Below are 16,299 nucleotides of genomic sequence, written 5' to 3' on the forward strand. Positions count from 1 at the left end.
CTGACAGAGTTCCCCTCTGCCTTCAGGTTGAATTCTCATCGCTCCTGGCTGCCCCAGCTGATAGCCATGCATAGCACAGGTACAAAGAGCTTTGCCGGGTGGAGACTCCAGGATGGCATCTTTGCTCTGAGACTCCACCATGTCACCCCTGCACTGCAGTCAAGGCTGCCTCCTGTCTTTCCACTGGGCACTGAACGCTCGGCTCTTTCCCTACCCCCCTGCCACTTCTGCCACCTTTCTCCTTCCTAGGAGTAACTAAATCTTCACTAAACCTCTCCCCCACCTGTCACAGTACATTGGTGCATCCTCCCAAAGTGCCACAACTGACATAATGGTTACTTTTGCCCCTCCAAAGCCTGAAAAACAATGAAGACGTAACAGAGAAGTGCATTACATCATGCTGTACTTTAATGGTTGCATCTCATAAATTAATGTTTTTCACACTAAAAAAATACAATAGCTATGTATAAAACTCGACGCTGGAAATGGCTTCAAAAATTAAATTTGTGGTCCTATGAAGACAAGGGACTGCAGTGACATTGCTGTCCTTTCCTCCCACCCATGAATAGACCCCACCAGGCATCCCAACTCCTGGAAGTTCTCTGTGATCACTCCTGGCTGGGTCAGGTGACCTCTCTGTTTTCCTAACACTCAAGTCTCTATCACTAGATTACTACCTGAGCCTGTCACGGTGGAAGACATTCTGCCCCACCTACCTCTTCCTGTACCCCAACTCAGTGGTGGAAGGCTGGAGAAAGCAACATAGAGGAGGTACCCCATAAACGACTTTGGAGCAATGATCGACTGGCATTAGGGCCCATCTACACAGTGACATGCATATAAAAGAAAGCTCAGAAAAAGTGACTGAGTGACTCCTTTTAGTCTGACATAGCCATAGGAACTGAGGAAGAAACACTTCAAAGTCTTGTGATAACCTTTTCTCAAGCATGGGCACCCAGAGGTAGGCTCCCTCACAGGGAGAGAGGGAAGAGATCTGTCCCCAGCTCTGTTTCTCTCTGAGAGGAAAACCTCTCGGTTGCTAGCGAAGACAAAAGGCCCAGAAGCCTCATCTGCTGAGAGCGTGACCTCAGCTGGCCCACGCAGGTGACAAGACTAAGTCTCTGGCAGCCTGAGACAAGATCACCAGCCAGAGAGCTTGGGTAGGGGTCACCAGCCAGGGACCCTGGGTGGACCAGAGCTCCAAGGACTGGTATTGAACTTTCCTTGGAGCTTCGACCGGGGCGAGGGCTTTGGCTTCACTTTCTGGTCCAGATCCTGGGAGAGGTCTTCTAGTGAAGAGATCTCCACGTCACTCTCGTCCTCAGAGAGCTGCGGGCCGGGAGAGCAAAGAGAACACGCTCTGATAAATGCCAAGGCAGGTGGGCAGCGGAGAGTGAAATGTCAGGCAGGACAAAATGAGGACAAGGCACAGAGCTGCAGGAAAGCAACTGGGAAAGGTGACTTCTTCCCACTCCTACCTCTGGGAACTGCCCCAGGGACTCGGCCAGAGTGACTTGAACACCCCTAGAATTTCGCTAACCAGGCCGATGAAAGCACCTTGGAGAAGCCCATGGGGGAGATCTGACCAGTCACATTTGCTTTCAACACAGGCAACAGGCAAGCCCAGAGCAGCACTTCCATTGGTCCTGAACACTTGGTGTTCCTGTACCATAGAGGGGAGGGAAGAACTAGGGGCCCTTCTAAATTATTTTTCTACTGTTATTATTTATTTTTATGTGTATACATGCATGCACACACATGTGTGTGTGTGTGAGAGAGAGAGAGAGATATGGGTGTGGGCACACACATGCCATAGTCCATATGTGGAGCTCACAGAACCGATCTCGGGGTGTTTCTCCTCTCTTTCCACCTTGTTTGAAGCAGTCTTTCTTGCTGCTGCTTGTCAGCTTCTAGATTCTCCTGGCCCCACCTCCCATTGCCATAGGTGTGTTGGGGTTACAGACACGTGCACCACTTAGCATCCAGCTTTACATGGACACTGAGAAGAACTGAAATCAGGTTGGCAGCCTTGCACACAAGCGCCTTTAACCACTGAGCCATCACCCCAGCCCAAATTTGGGGCTCTTTATGTGATCTCCATGATAAACTAAACATATTATATAATTTTTTAAAAAGGGGGTAGGTAAGTAAATACTATAAAAAACTGGGGGGCTGTTCTGGTCTAACACCCTACGGCTAATGTAAAGAACAAAGGAGTTCCTTCCCTTCCTCACCTTCCCCCCTGAAGAGCTCTCTATAGCGCACTGTCTCGAAGTCGACTGCTCTGCTCTTGAGAATCAGCCCTAGCAGCTTGTTTTTCCCAAATAAAAGCCTCAAAAAAAAAAAAAGCTGAGGGGCTGGAGAGATGGCTTAGCAGTTAAGGTGCTTGCCTACAAAGCCTAGGGACCCATGTTTGACTCTCTAGATCCCACATAAGCCAGACACACAAGGTGATACACGTGCACAATTTGACACACACATCTGGAGTTCAACTGCAGTGGCTGGAGACCCTGGCACACCAATTCTCTCTCTCTCTCTCTCTCTCTTTCTCTCTCTCTCTCACACACATTCTCACACATGAAAAAAAAAAAAAAAAGAGTCTGGGAAGATGGTTTAGTGGACAAGTATACTTGCTGCATAAGGACTTGGGTTCAATCCCCAGCACCCATATAAAAAGCTGAAAGCTGCACATAAGTGTGTCCATCTGTAACCCCAGTGTTGAGGGAGACAGAGACAGGATGCTTGCTGAGGCGCCCTGGTGAGCCAGTCTAATAAAAAAAATATCATGGGCTCCAAGATCTGTGAGAGACCCTGTCTCAAGGAAATAAGACAAAAGAAGGATATAAAGGGGCATTCAATGTCCTCTGGCCTCAACATATGTGTGCACACACATGTGTATGAACCGCACACATGCACACACATACACCACACACCAAACAAAAGAAGAGGAGCTGGGTACACAGCTCAGTGATAAAGCAGTTCGTTAGAATGCATGAGGCCCTGGGTCCTATCATCATAATAGCAAAAAGCCAGAAAGAAGGATCAGTCGTGACTTCAGAATTTAGAGCAACAGCACTGATCATCCCAAGATGTTCTTGTTTTAAAAATATTTATTTATTTAAAGGGGAGGCAGATAGATAAGAGAATGGGTGTGATAGGGCCTTCAGCCACTACAAACACACTCCAGACATATGCACCACCTTGTGCATCTGGTTTACGTGGGTCCTGGGGAATGAAACCTGAGTCCTTAGGTCCTTAGGCCATCTCTCCAGCCCAAGGTGTCCTTTTTGATTGAAAGAAATATGAAGAGAGCTATAAATTTTTCTACCTAAGAAAAGAACAGGAAGGTGGCTCTTGCTCCTGATGGAGGAGAGGGCAGTGACAGGGGAGGGAATACCTCATCTGAGTGCTGAGTCTGAAAATAGTATGGCAGCTGCAGCCTGAAGCACGGGAGGTCACCATGACCCTCTCACTGATAAGGCACTGCCTCGAGAAGTTAGGACAAAGGCACCTGAACTTCTCCATCATACACTGTGGCCTGATATGCTGTGCGTGGTGCCACTCCAGTACCCATCCTTGACAAGCTGTGTTCTACATGCAAAGGAGTGAAAACTGGGGAAGGCCCCGATGCAGAAGAGACAGTGCAGAGAGAGAGCGGACCCAGCAAGAAGCCAGACATGCTCCCAGGTTCTCAGAGGCAGGAGATGCATAATGAAACCCTCTGAGTATACACTGTGTAATGAACCAAAAGGACTTTTTCATATTAATATGGATACATGTATAAGGTCAAAGGAGACCACATCTACCAGCATAGTCACGCTCAGGTCAAAACTACTGATCGTCCCTTCAACCCTCAACCCAAACCCCTCAAGGTTGGGGCAGGCTCTGCAGGGCCACCTCCAAGCATCTTACCTGCGGCTTCCTTCCTGGAGTGGAAGTCCTCTGTGGGCCAGCATTGGGCCTTAAAAACACACTGACCCCTCCACTAGGTTTCTTCACTGGCGTCTCAAGCTGCTTCTCCAGGTTTTTTACCATCGACTGCACCAGTGTTTCTGGAAGGGAACAAGCCTGGAGATTAAATTGCTTCATCCTTGTGGGTCACAGCCCGGCTCCAGTATGGACAGAGGGAGTGGAGGGAGGGTCAGGAGGAGGAAGGTATAACAACCACATAGAAGGGGCGCAAGGATTCACTAGGCCCAGACTAACATACCCCTGGATAGAGGGGCTCGGAATATCCTGATAATATAACCATGCTGACTGTGGTGGTTTGATTCAGGTGAACTCCATAAACTTAGGTGTTCTGAACGCTAGGTTCCCAGCTGGTGGAGATTTGGGAATTAATGCTTCCTGGAAGCAGTGTATTGTTGGCATCAGGCTTATGGGTGTTATCGCCAGTTTCCCCTTGCCAGTGTTCGGCACACTCTCCTGTTGCTATTGCCCACCTTATGTTGGCCAGGGGGTGATGTCCACCCTCTGCTCATGCCAATGTTTCCCCTGCCATCATGGAGCTTCTACTCAAGTCGATAAGCCAAAATAAACCCTTTGTTCCCCAAATGCTGCTCTTGGCTGGGTGATTCCTGCAATGTGAACCTGACTGCAGCACTGACTTAACGACATGGCTGGTGGAGAGGCTCAAGAAGATGTTCTTCCATTTCAGGGAAGTCAGAGACAGCCCTCCGCTTGGTTTGGTCATGAACTACTAGATTAGTGTGCTGACAAGCCCTGTGTAAAAGTTCATCTTGCTTGTCAACTTGATTGTGTGGTAGAAAAGAAGCCAGAAATCAAACTGATTCACTGAGTTACTGTAAGAGTTAATTGCTGAGGAGCTAAAACTTATCTTTGTTAGCAGATGTAAAAATCCCAAAGAAGGAACTGTCCAGAAAGGGCCCAAAGGGATGATAAGAAGAAAAGATAGTTTAGGCTAAAACAGAGTAAAGCAGAGTTCACTGTTAGGGTGGCCTGACTACAGAAATGACTGATATGCAAATTGCCACATCTTGTTTGCTCACTTACTCCCCGCCCCCTTGGCTATGAAAACTATAAAATCTCAGCTCAGGGCCAGAGCTGCTTTGCAGGGCTACCTCAGGCTTTTAGGCCCCCAGGCAATAAACTCCTACTTTCACTTATAGTGGCACTGGAGTGACCTTTCCAGAGAATTTCTAGAGCAGATGGATTGAGAATTGTCCATGAAATTAGTAAAGGACACATCTAGATATGTCTCTGAGGGTGAATGTTTGACTGTTCAATGAGGGCGACAGTATGAATGTCCCTCACAGCCTCATGTGCTTTGAACACTTGGTGCTGAGGTGGTGACAACTGAGGAAGGTTGTGGAGCCTTGGGGAGCTGGAGCCTTGCTGGAGGAGGGAGGAATGCCACTGGGAAGGACAGTGAGATTTATTAGTCTAGTCCAGCCTACAGAGTGCTCAGAGCTCGCTCACTCAGACTACCTCCTTCTAGCTGATGTCACAGAATGTGACGTCCAGCTCTCTGCTCTGCCATGCTTTCTCTGCCATGATTAAACTTCCCCATGAAATGAAAAGCTGAAATAAACCCTTTCTTCCCTTAAGCTGATTGGGTGTTTTGTTCCAGCAATAAGAAGGTAACTTCTACAGAGGGCATTTCTACAGATGATTAGACGATGAAGCCCTCTGGCCCAATCAATGGGTTCATAATGTGACGGCATTTTGGGAACATGGTGAAAGATAAGAGGTGGAGCCTAGTTGGAAAAAAGGAGTCCCTTCCTGTTCTTTCTCTGCTTCCTGCCTGCCACGATGTGAGCTGCTCCACTACCCCATCCCCTCCATGACAGACTGACATCTCTGAGACCACGAACCAATATAAACAATTCCTCCCTTTCTTTTAAGTTGTCCGTAGGTATTTTGGCTACAGTGGTGCAAAAGTAACAAATACATCAACATCTTTCACACACAGACAAAAAGAGAATATGAGAAGCACAAGAGATTTGTGCGCCACGCAGGAAGCAAATCTAAAGAGGGACACAGATCATCAACAGGCCCCTGGCTCACAGTAAACCAAGAGGATGAAAAGGCAGGACACTAACTTCATGCAGCCTCTAGGATTTAAATGCCAGAGACCTTTGCAGACTTGTAGAACTGAAGAAGCCCTTGGTAACCAATCATTCAATAAATGCTTATTAAGGCCCAACTACATGCCAAGCACTATTGCTCCTTGCTTTCTTATTAACTGCCCTATCAAAATAACTCATTTTACAACAAAGGAGTGGGAAACTTTGTACAAAGACAAACGGGTAGCAAGTGACAGCTAGGTCTGTATCTGAAGACCCCTGACTCCCACTTCTACCACTTTGCCAGACAAACACGCTGCCTGGTAGGACAAAGAAACTTTTGCAGAAAGCTGCTTCTGGTGGATTCTAACAGGCTGAAAGGCTTCGATTGTGCTGTGGACATGTAGGATCACTGTAGGGTCCATTAAGAATAAGCACCTAAAATTTCCGGTTAAGATGGAAGCGTAGGAACCACGCCAAAGCAGCCTAAGGGACAAAAAAAAACAAAAACAAAAACAAAAACAAAAAAACATAGCAAAATACACTCTTCTACTAAAAAGTGAGGGATATAAGAAATTACGAATGGCAACAGAGAAGTACGAGAGATCCAGAGCATCCAGAGCCCACATAGGCAGGCAGAAGCATCTCCAGCAGCAGCAGCACTGGGCCCACAGGGCCACTGCAAAGCTAAGCTTGAGCTGTGGGAAAAGCCAGGTGAGGGAACCACTCACACCAGTGCTCCTTGCAAACTCAAGAAATGTGAAGGGAGAACCGCAGCAACCAACAGAGGAGCAGATCACAAGGTAGAGGATCACATGGACCGGCGGGAGAACTAGAACCACCATCCACAGCCTCCCTTCCCCTACTGCCAGCCCAGCAAGCACCAGAGACCTAGGGAAGGGAGCTCACAGCACCCAGGACCAGCGACCAAAGCAGCGATCCAGCAACCCAGCCAGCCTACTTAAACCCATAGCACACCAAAGAGGGACCCAAGCAGGAGCATAGCATAACTAAGACCAAAATCATCCCAAAAGGTAACTGGGATTATACCAGGTCAGTACCTACCAAATAAGCCTCATATACAGGCTTGAATCCGAAGTGCTATTTGCACCTTCCATATCAGGATAAATTATATGTTAAATCTGATGGATGGTCAAATTCACCATTCTGAAATAAGCTAGATTTTTGGCATGTTATTTACTGCTACCTGATTTATAGTGGCTTTGTTTTCTCTTCTGTTATACATTAGGGAAGGGTCTCACTTGGTCACAAGCTGACTTGGACCCCTCAACAGACCAGAAATCTTAATGTCCTAGTTGTCAGGATTAAGGGTGTGGGGCAATACACATCCTAAGGGACTTTGTTACAGGATCTGGTTGTCATAATACCTACTCTTGCATAAAAACTCTGTGCTGTTTTTCATTGAATGTGTACATTGTTTAGTTAAATTTTAGAATCTACCTGTATTTTGTTCCACTCAGCCTACTTGAATACCCTCATAGCAGGCAATCCAAACATCAAGGGTCACTTCTGTAGATACTCTGAGAGTCATGAGAGCCACACCTAGCCCCTTAAGCTCCTACCCTGAAGATATATAACATCAGATTGATTGACACACCTAATAATACTGCAGTTAACTAGAAAAATCAAGCATGAAATTAATCCAAGATGCAAAAATATATACATTATAACACAAGAAACACCAAAAATCAAGACAACATAAATCCATCAAAAAGTACTAATGCATCAGAAATGACCTCCAGTAAGAAAGAGATAGAGGAAATGCCTGAGAAAGATTTCAAAAGAAGGATTATAAATATGCTCAAAGAAGTCAAAGAGGAAATCAAAGGAGTGAAAGGTGAAATCAAAGGAATCAAAGAAGACACAGGACGCCACTTTAATGAAATAAAGAGGTCAATACAAGACATAAATAAGGAAATAGAATTAAGAAAAACCCGTCAGAATTACTAGCAATTAAGAACACAGTCAAAGAAATTAAGAACTCTATAGAAAATCACACCAGTAGAATGGATGAAGGAGAGGACAGAATATCTAAACTAGAAGACCAGGTGGCAGCTCTAATACAGTCCAATAAAGAGAAAGAAAAACTAATAGGAAAGTATGAATGGGAATTTCAAGATATTTGGGACATAAAGAAATTTGGGAGAAACATAAGAATTCAAGGTATAGTAGAAGAAAAAGAATTTCACTCCAAAGGCAAAGTAGGTGTTTTCAACAAAATCACAGAAGAAAACTTCCTCCAAATTGGGAAAGAGATGTCAATGCAGATACAGGAATCCTTTAGAACACCAAACAGACAAAACCTAGAAAGAACCTCTCCTCGTCATATTATAATTAAACTACCAAACATACAAACCAAAGAAAAAATATTGAAAGCAGTTAGAGAGAAAAATCAAGTTACACCAAAGGCAAACCCATCAGGTACACAGCGGATAAACATAAACTTTAAAAGCCAAAAGGGCTTGGAGTGATGTATTCCAAGTTCTGAAAGACAACAACTGTCAACCAAAGTTATGTTATCCTGCAAAGCTATCCATTCAAATAGACAGAGAAATAAGGACATTCCACAACAAAAACGCTAAAGGAATATTTGAAAACAAAACAGCTCTACGGAAAATACTCGAAAGAATCCTCCATGCTGAAGAGAAAGAAAAGCACACATAAGGAACCTGGAAAAAACAAACATTACTCAAATACTAGTTAACATAAGAGACCAAAGGTAAAACCAGAAGAACTACAAAAAAATAAATACACATACACATAAAAGGGATACAAATTGGAAAGGAAGAGATCAAGTTATCATTATTTGCAGATGATATGATTCTATACATAAAGGATCCTAAAGACTCTACCAGCAAACTGTTAGAGCAGATAAACACCTATAGCCATGTAGCAGGATACAAAATAAACACACAGGAATCAGTAGCTTTCCTATATGCTAACAACACGCAGAGGATGAAATCAGAGAATCACACCTATCCACAATAGCATAAAAAAATAATAATAAATACCTTGGAATAAACCTAACCAAGGACATGAAGGATTTCTACAATGAAAACTTTAAAACAATCAACCAAGAAATTGCAGAAGACACTAGGAAATGAAAAGACAACAATTGTTCTTGGATCGGAAGAATCAATTCTGTGAAAATAGCAATCTTGCCAAAAGCAATTTACACATTTAATGTAATCCCCATCAAAATTCTAACGGCAATCTTTATGGAAATAGAAAAACCAATCCAAAAATTCATTTGGAAACACAAAAACATCTCAAATATCTAAAACAATACTGAGCAACAAAAATAAGGCTGGTGCTATCTCCATACCTGATTTTAACCTATACTACAGAGCCATAGTAACAAAAACAGCATGGTACTGGCACAAAAGCAGACATGTAGATCAATGGAACAGAATAGAGGACCCAGATGTAAGTCTGGGTAGCTATAGCCACCTGATATTCGACAAAAATGCGAAAAATACTCATTGGAAAAAAGACAGCCTCTTCAGCAAATGGTTCTGGGAAAACTGGATATGTATCTGTAGAAAGATGAAAATAGATTCTTCTCTCTCCATGCACAAGAATTAAGTCCAAATGGATTAAAGACCTTAACATCAGACCTGAAACTCTGAAGTTGCTGGAGGATAAAGCAGGGGAAACCCCTTCAACATACTGGTCTTGACAAAGGCTTTCTGAATATAACCCAATTGCTCAGGCAGTAAAACCACAGATTAACCACTAGGACCTCATGAAATTACAAAGATTTTGTACAGCAAAGGACACTGTGAATAAAGCAAAGAGGGAACCTACAGAATGGGAAAAAAATCTTTGCCAGCTATATATCTGATAGAGGATTAATATCTAGGATATACAAAGAACTCAAACAATTAAATGATAAAATCAAAAGAATCAATTAAAAAATGGGCTATGGAACTAAATAGAGAGTCCTCAGAAGAAGAAATACAGATGGCATATAAGCATCTAAAAAAATGTTCTACATCCCTAGTCATCAGGAAAATGCAGATTAAAACTATGTTGATAAGCATAGTGTATACATTTTTCCAGACATCAGCAGATGTTACACCCCTAGGGCTCATGACTACCTCTGTTTTAAGTTTTCAGTATCAGAGATGTGTTCCCCGCCCATGGAGCGGGCCTCCAGTCCAATTGGAGGGCGGTTGGTTTCCACCATGACAGACGTGCCACTATTGCACCCGTTGGCTCATTTGGGCTGGCTGGCCAATTATATCTTCACTGGTGGTATCTCTTTCTCCCATTGAACTACATGTAGAATGGCTTCTTCCAGCTTTCTGTCAGCTGGTCTAACAACGATCTATGGCTCCTAGGTGTTCCATTGTCTGAAACCAGAGGATTCCATATGATTTATTTGCATCCTCTTAGATTTTGATTAGCCCTCCCTCTACCTTTCCTTTACTCAATCTCTTTCCCTGACCTCACTTTGGGCCTTTTCACCCCCGTTAATCTAGTCTTCTACTTATGTTTATACAATACCAACCTATTAATTACCCTCCTCCCTTCCTTTCACTTCCCTGCTCAATTCACAACAGCTGAGAAATGGAACCAGCCTAGATGTCCCTCAACTGATGAGTGGGTAATGAAGATATGGCACATTTATACAATGAAGTTTTACTCAACGGTAAAGAAAAATGAAGTCATGAAATTTGCAGGAAAATGGATGGATCTGGAAAGGATTATACTAAGTGAGGTAACCCAGGCCCATAAAGCCAAACATCACATGTTCTCTCTCATATGTGGATCCTAGCTACAGATGATTGGACTTCTGTGTGAGTACGAAGAAAACTCAATAGCAAAAGCCAGTAAGCTAGAAAAGAGATATAAAGGGAAGAGAAAGGAAGGGAGGGAGTACTTAAGAGGATGGCATTGTATATATGTAAGTAGAAGAATAGAGTAATGGGGGTGAAAAAGCCCGCGTGAGGTCAGAGGAAGTGACTCACTAAAGGAAAAGTGGAGGGAGGGCTAATCAAAATTTAAGAGGATATAAATAAATCATATGGAAACCTACTTCTTTAGACAATAGAACACTCAGGAGCCACAGATTGTTACTAGAAAATTTTCAGTGTCAGGGATGTAATACCTTCCATTGAATTGTTGGCCAGGGAGGTCCTGATGCCCCCAAAACATTACAAGTCATTGCCAAGGCCCTTGGTTTCCCACCAGGAATAGATGGTAAGACCCTATTGCCTAAGACGCCACATACTTGAACTGCAAGGCCATTAAGAAATCCTGCTGGAACTGAACTGATAGCCTCCTCCATGTAAAACAGCTGACAGACAGCTGTAAGAAGCCATTCTGCATGCAATTCAATGGGAGAGAGAAATCACCAGTGAAGATACTCAGTAGTGGACACTGCAAGCCTTATATTTGGTTAGCCTGGCCAAATGAGCAATGGTGCAATAGTGGCACTTCTGTCATGGTGGAAACCAACTGCCCTCTAATTGGACTGGAGGCCCACTCCACGGGAGGGAATACATAGCTGATCCTGAAAACCTACAACAGGGGTAGTCATGAGCCCTAGAGGTGTAACGTGTGCTGCTGTCTAGCTAAATGTATATACTATGCTCATCAAACTGCCCAGTAAGCACTTCTCTTAATGTTCATACCCATATATTAATGCTACTCTCACTTTTGGTAGAGAACCTTCTCTTTTCAGATGGCAGTGATCTTGGGATGACTCAGAAGGATCATGGTGCTGGGAGGAAGTGACAGAGGAGTGCTCAGCACTACAGTATCTCCATCACACCTTCCAAGGCTCAGGGTCCATTGCAGAAGAGGTGGTGGAAAGAATGTAAGAGCCAAAGGAAGGGTAGGACTCCTTACAACATGCTCCCCGAGACACAAAATGGCCTGGATATCCATGATATCACAGTGCCTGACACTACCTACACAAGAACATCATAATAGGAGGAAAGGATCATGACATCAAAATAAAAGAGAGACTGACTGAGAGGGGGAGGGGATGTGATGGAGAATGGAGTTTCAAAGGGGAAAGTGGAGGGAGGGAGGGCATTACCATGGGATATTGTTTACAATCATGGAAGTTGATTAAAAAAACAAAAGAATAGGAACTTACCAATTGGAAACCTAGATGGAGGGCTGGAGAGATTGCTTAGCAGTTAAGGTGCTTGGTGCTTGCCTGAGAAGCCTAAGGACCCAGGTTCAATTCTCCAGGTCTTACATAAGCCAGATGCTCAAGGTGACACATGTGTCTGGAGTTTGTTTGCAGTGGCTAGAGGCTCTGGCGTGCCCATTCTGTCCCTCCCTCTCTCTCTTTCCCTCTCTCTCTCAATCTCTGTCTCAAAAAAAAAAAAATACAAAAAAAATTTTTTTAAGTTTCAATAGTGAATTCCGGGTCAGTCTGGTCTAGAGTGAGACTCTACCTCGAAAAACCAAAAAAAAAGAAAAAGAAAAAAAAAGTGGCACGTGTGTCTGGAGTTCATTTGCAGCAGCAGGAGGCCCTAGCATGCCCATTCTTTCTTTCTCTCTCTCTCTCTCTTCCTGCAAATTATATACATACATTATACATACATATGTTATATACATATATATTATACACACAAATACACACCTCAAAGTACACTTTCTTCTGAATATGTAGTTTGCAACATGGTAAAAATTTAAAAGTTCTAAGCGGAACCATGGTAAGTCAGGGATAATGCACAGCCCAGACTGCCCCAGCGCTGAGGAGGGATCAGTGACGACAGGGCAGACTCAAGCTTTCACATCCTTTCCACATACTAGAATGTGCAAGGATGGGAGAAAGATAGACTCAGTTTCTCCCGGTTCCACAGAACAGTCAAGCTATGCCCAGAGAAGCAACCAAGCAGAGGGCTGAACTGCAGCCTCGCCCAGGGCCACGGCAATGGCTCCTCTTTTCCTCCCCCTGTCACTGGGTTTTTATGACAGCAGAGATGTTCACCACAGCATCCCAGGAAAGACCCCAAGGACAGTCAAGTTCTGGATCTCAAAAGCTTAGGAGAGCCGCCCCACCCTCCCCTGGCACCTTTGAGCCATAGCACTAGCTATTTCTCCAATCCAGCCTTAAGAAGAAGTTATGTCTAAAACATCCCTTTCTACAAGGGAAAAATGGGTGTGAGGCAGGGGGTGTCTCCCAACCTCCAAGAGTTAATTCAATGGCAAAATAAGGGGAAAAAGAATACTCAAATTTTAACTTCTCCTGACATCTCTGTTATTCCATAAATCTCTCTGAATCAAATAAAGAAGAAATGCCAAATCAGAAATCCCAGAGAAAGAAGAAGGGCTTTTTGTTTGTTTGTTTGATTGATTGATTGATTGATTGATTGATTTTTCCAGGACTTACAGAAATCTGGGTTGGGGAGGAACTATCCCCCCCCCCCCACGCACTCACCTGAGGAAGTGAGTCCTCCCTTGCCAGGAGGCTGGGCGTCCTCCCCCGAGGTCTCGGAGTCAGACCAGTCCCAGTCATCCCCCTGCGGCGGCTTGGAAAGAACTTCCAGGGGCTGAAGAGACACATGTTGCCCATTGTCTCCCTCTGGATCCTCTTCAGAACTGAAGGGGGGTGTGCTGTTTCGGGAATAAAGGGAAACAGGGGCCAGAAAGAAAACGTTAAAAGCCAGACCGGACCGTCTTTTGAGCTTGTTTGCTTTCCCCAGAGCCAGCCTAGCTCCTCCCCTCAGGCCCAGGGACAGCGGGGTCTCCTGAAGCTGCCCCACCTTCCGCTACAGCAACTGGCTGGAGGAAGAGATGCAGAAGGGGAAGAAGGGAGAGAAGTCTTGACTGGGGGTGAAGGATCCCCAGGCTCTTCCCAGATGCTGAAGCTAGTCACCCCCTGAGGTCCCTCTTGCATCCGGGTCTCTCTGCCCCACCCCTGTCTACAGAGATTCATGAGGGCCCAGGACAGGCCGCCTGAGGCCAGGGGTGGCTGACACCTCACGCTCCCTAGGAGAGCACGGAGTCCAGGACTCACCTCAGCTCAGGCCCAGGGGAAGCAGTCGGACTAGGGGCTTGGCGCACTCTGGGACGTGGCGTAGGGGTGGACAGCTGGGTCAGGACAGGGCCATGGCCGCTGCGGCTCTGGGTTGGCGTGGGAGGCTCCGCTGGCTTAGATGGCAACGCCAACTGCCGGGTTCTGGTCTGCGGCCGGGCCTCCCCCATGGACAGTGTGCCCAGCTGGCTCTTGACTGGAAACACAACAGGGAATGACCTTCAGAGCATGCCCGCGCTACGCCCGCAAACTTGGGACCACGTAGTAACAGGAGTGCAACCCTGCAAACGGTCAAGTCATGCTTGTCTCGGTTCATCATAATACTCATCAGGAGTCCCTCTGCTAGGACAAAACGCCACAGTTCCACCAGAGACAGAGAGCAGAAAGGCGTCCCAAGGTGGTGGTATCATTACTGAAGACCACCGAGCTCAGCAGGTCTGAGTACCCTCTGTGCAGAGTGCGGCCAGCCCATCTCGCTGGAAAGCGGACGGCCTTGCAGGAAGGCCCTGCTGCCACCAGAGGTCGCCGCAGGTCTACATGGCCACTAAGAGCCACAGGCAAGCAACCTGTCAGCCAAGGCGGCCCTGACAGGAACGTTGCAATTAGATACCACCCTTGTTTTCCAAATTGCATCAAGACCACAGAGAGAAAGATGTCCAGTGATGTTTATGGAAAGCAAACAGGATAGAAAGTACACTTGCAGGAGAGTCAAAGTAAGTGTGACCTATGACACTGAAAAATCCGAAATGGGTTCCATGGTGCCTCCTTAAAGCATGTCTCATAAAATGCATTTCATACTGTAGTAGCTCAAGGTCAAAAATGATTAAAATACACTGCTCTAAAAATTTGTTCAGGGCTGGAAAGATGGCTTAGTGGTTAAGGTGCTTGCCTGCGAAGCCTAAGGACCCACATTCAACTCTCCAGATCCCACATAAGCAAAAGGAGACATAAGCACTCAAGGTCACACATGCGCACAAGGTGTGCACAGGTCTCGAGTTTGAATGCAGTGCCTGGAAGCACACCAATTTTCTTTCTCTCATAAAAATAAAAAAAATTAAAATTTTGTTTAGAACTCATCAAAGTGAACCTTTTAAAAAAATCTTTTTTAAAAAAGATTTATGTTTATGTATTTATTTATGTATCAGAGACAGAGAGAGTGAGAATGGGCATGCCAAGGCCTCTAACCACTGCAACTGAACTCCACACGCATGTGCATCTGGCTTACATGGGCACTGGAGAATAGGACCTCAGTCCTTAGGCTTTGCAGGCATATGCCTTAACCGCTAAGCCATCTCTTCAGCCCTAAAGTGAACTTTTTGGTTGTTGTTTATTTTTATTTATTTATTTGAGAGTGACAGGCATAAAGAGAAAGAGGCAGATAGAGAGAAAGAGAGTGGGCACGCCAGGGCCTCCAGCCACTGCAAATGAACTCCAGACACGTGCACCCCCCCTGTGCATCTGGCTTACGTGGGTCTTGGGGAATCAAGCCTTGAGCACGGGTCCTTATGTTTCACAGGCAAGCACTTAACTGCTAAGCCATCTCTCCAGCCCCAAAGTGAACTTTTTGAACTGCAGAGTGTTCAGTACTGTCACATCCCCCAAGGCTCAGGGGCCACTGCAGAAGAAATAGCAGAAAGAATGTAAGAGCCAAAGGATGAGGAGGAGTGCTTAGAATGCTGTCTTCCACACAGTGAGAGTTGCAGTCATGACTCCCCAGTGGCTGAGGCTACCTACAGAAGACCTGCATAATAGGAGTGCAAAAAAAAAAATCAAAATCAAAGAGGGGGTCTGGGAAAATGGCTTAGCAGTTAAGGTGTTTGCCTGCAAAGCCTAAGGATCAGGGTTCAATTCCCCAGGACCCACATAAGTCAAATGCACAAGGGAGCGCATGTGCCTGGAGTTCATTTGCAGTGGCTGGAGGCCCTGGGGTGCCCATTCTCTCTAACTGCCTCTTTCTCTCTCTCTCTCTCTCTCTTTCTCTCTCTCTCAAATAAACAATACATTTAAAAAAAATTTTTTTTTTATTTGAGAGCGACAGACACAGAGAGAAAGACCTATAGAGGGAGAGAGAGAGAGAATGGGCACGCCAGGGCTTCCAGCCTCTGCAAACGAACTCCAGACGCGTGCGCCCCCTTGTGCATCTGGCTAACGTGGGACCTGGGGAACCGAGCCTCAAACCGGGGTCCTTAGGCTTCACAGGCAAGCGCTTAACCGCTAAGCCATCTCTCCAGCCCACATTTTAAAATATTT

The 16,299-nt window shown here is 45.3% G+C and overlaps 1 protein-coding gene across 1 annotated transcript in view; it reads right to left on the reverse strand.

The window, feature by feature from the left end:
• Window positions 1–386: 386 nt before the first annotated feature.
• Dzip1l (DAZ interacting zinc finger protein 1 like) overlaps window positions 387–16,299 on the reverse strand; it is a 64,042-nt gene continuing 48,129 nt past the window's right edge. The window contains exons 14-17 of the mRNA XM_004664356.2: window positions 14,032–14,245; window positions 13,453–13,628; window positions 3,913–4,052; window positions 387–1,329 (exon numbers count right to left, since the gene is read on the reverse strand). Coding sequence (XP_004664413.2) covers window positions 1,168–1,329; window positions 3,913–4,052; window positions 13,453–13,628; window positions 14,032–14,245 — 692 coding nt within the window. The 3' untranslated portion in view covers window positions 387–1,167. The remainder of the gene's footprint in view (window positions 1,330–3,912; window positions 4,053–13,452; window positions 13,629–14,031; window positions 14,246–16,299) is intronic.

This window comes from Jaculus jaculus, chromosome 17, assembly GCF_020740685.1.
Source record: "Jaculus jaculus isolate mJacJac1 chromosome 17, mJacJac1.mat.Y.cur, whole genome shotgun sequence".
Lineage (NCBI taxonomy): Eukaryota > Metazoa > Chordata > Mammalia > Rodentia > Dipodidae > Jaculus > Jaculus jaculus.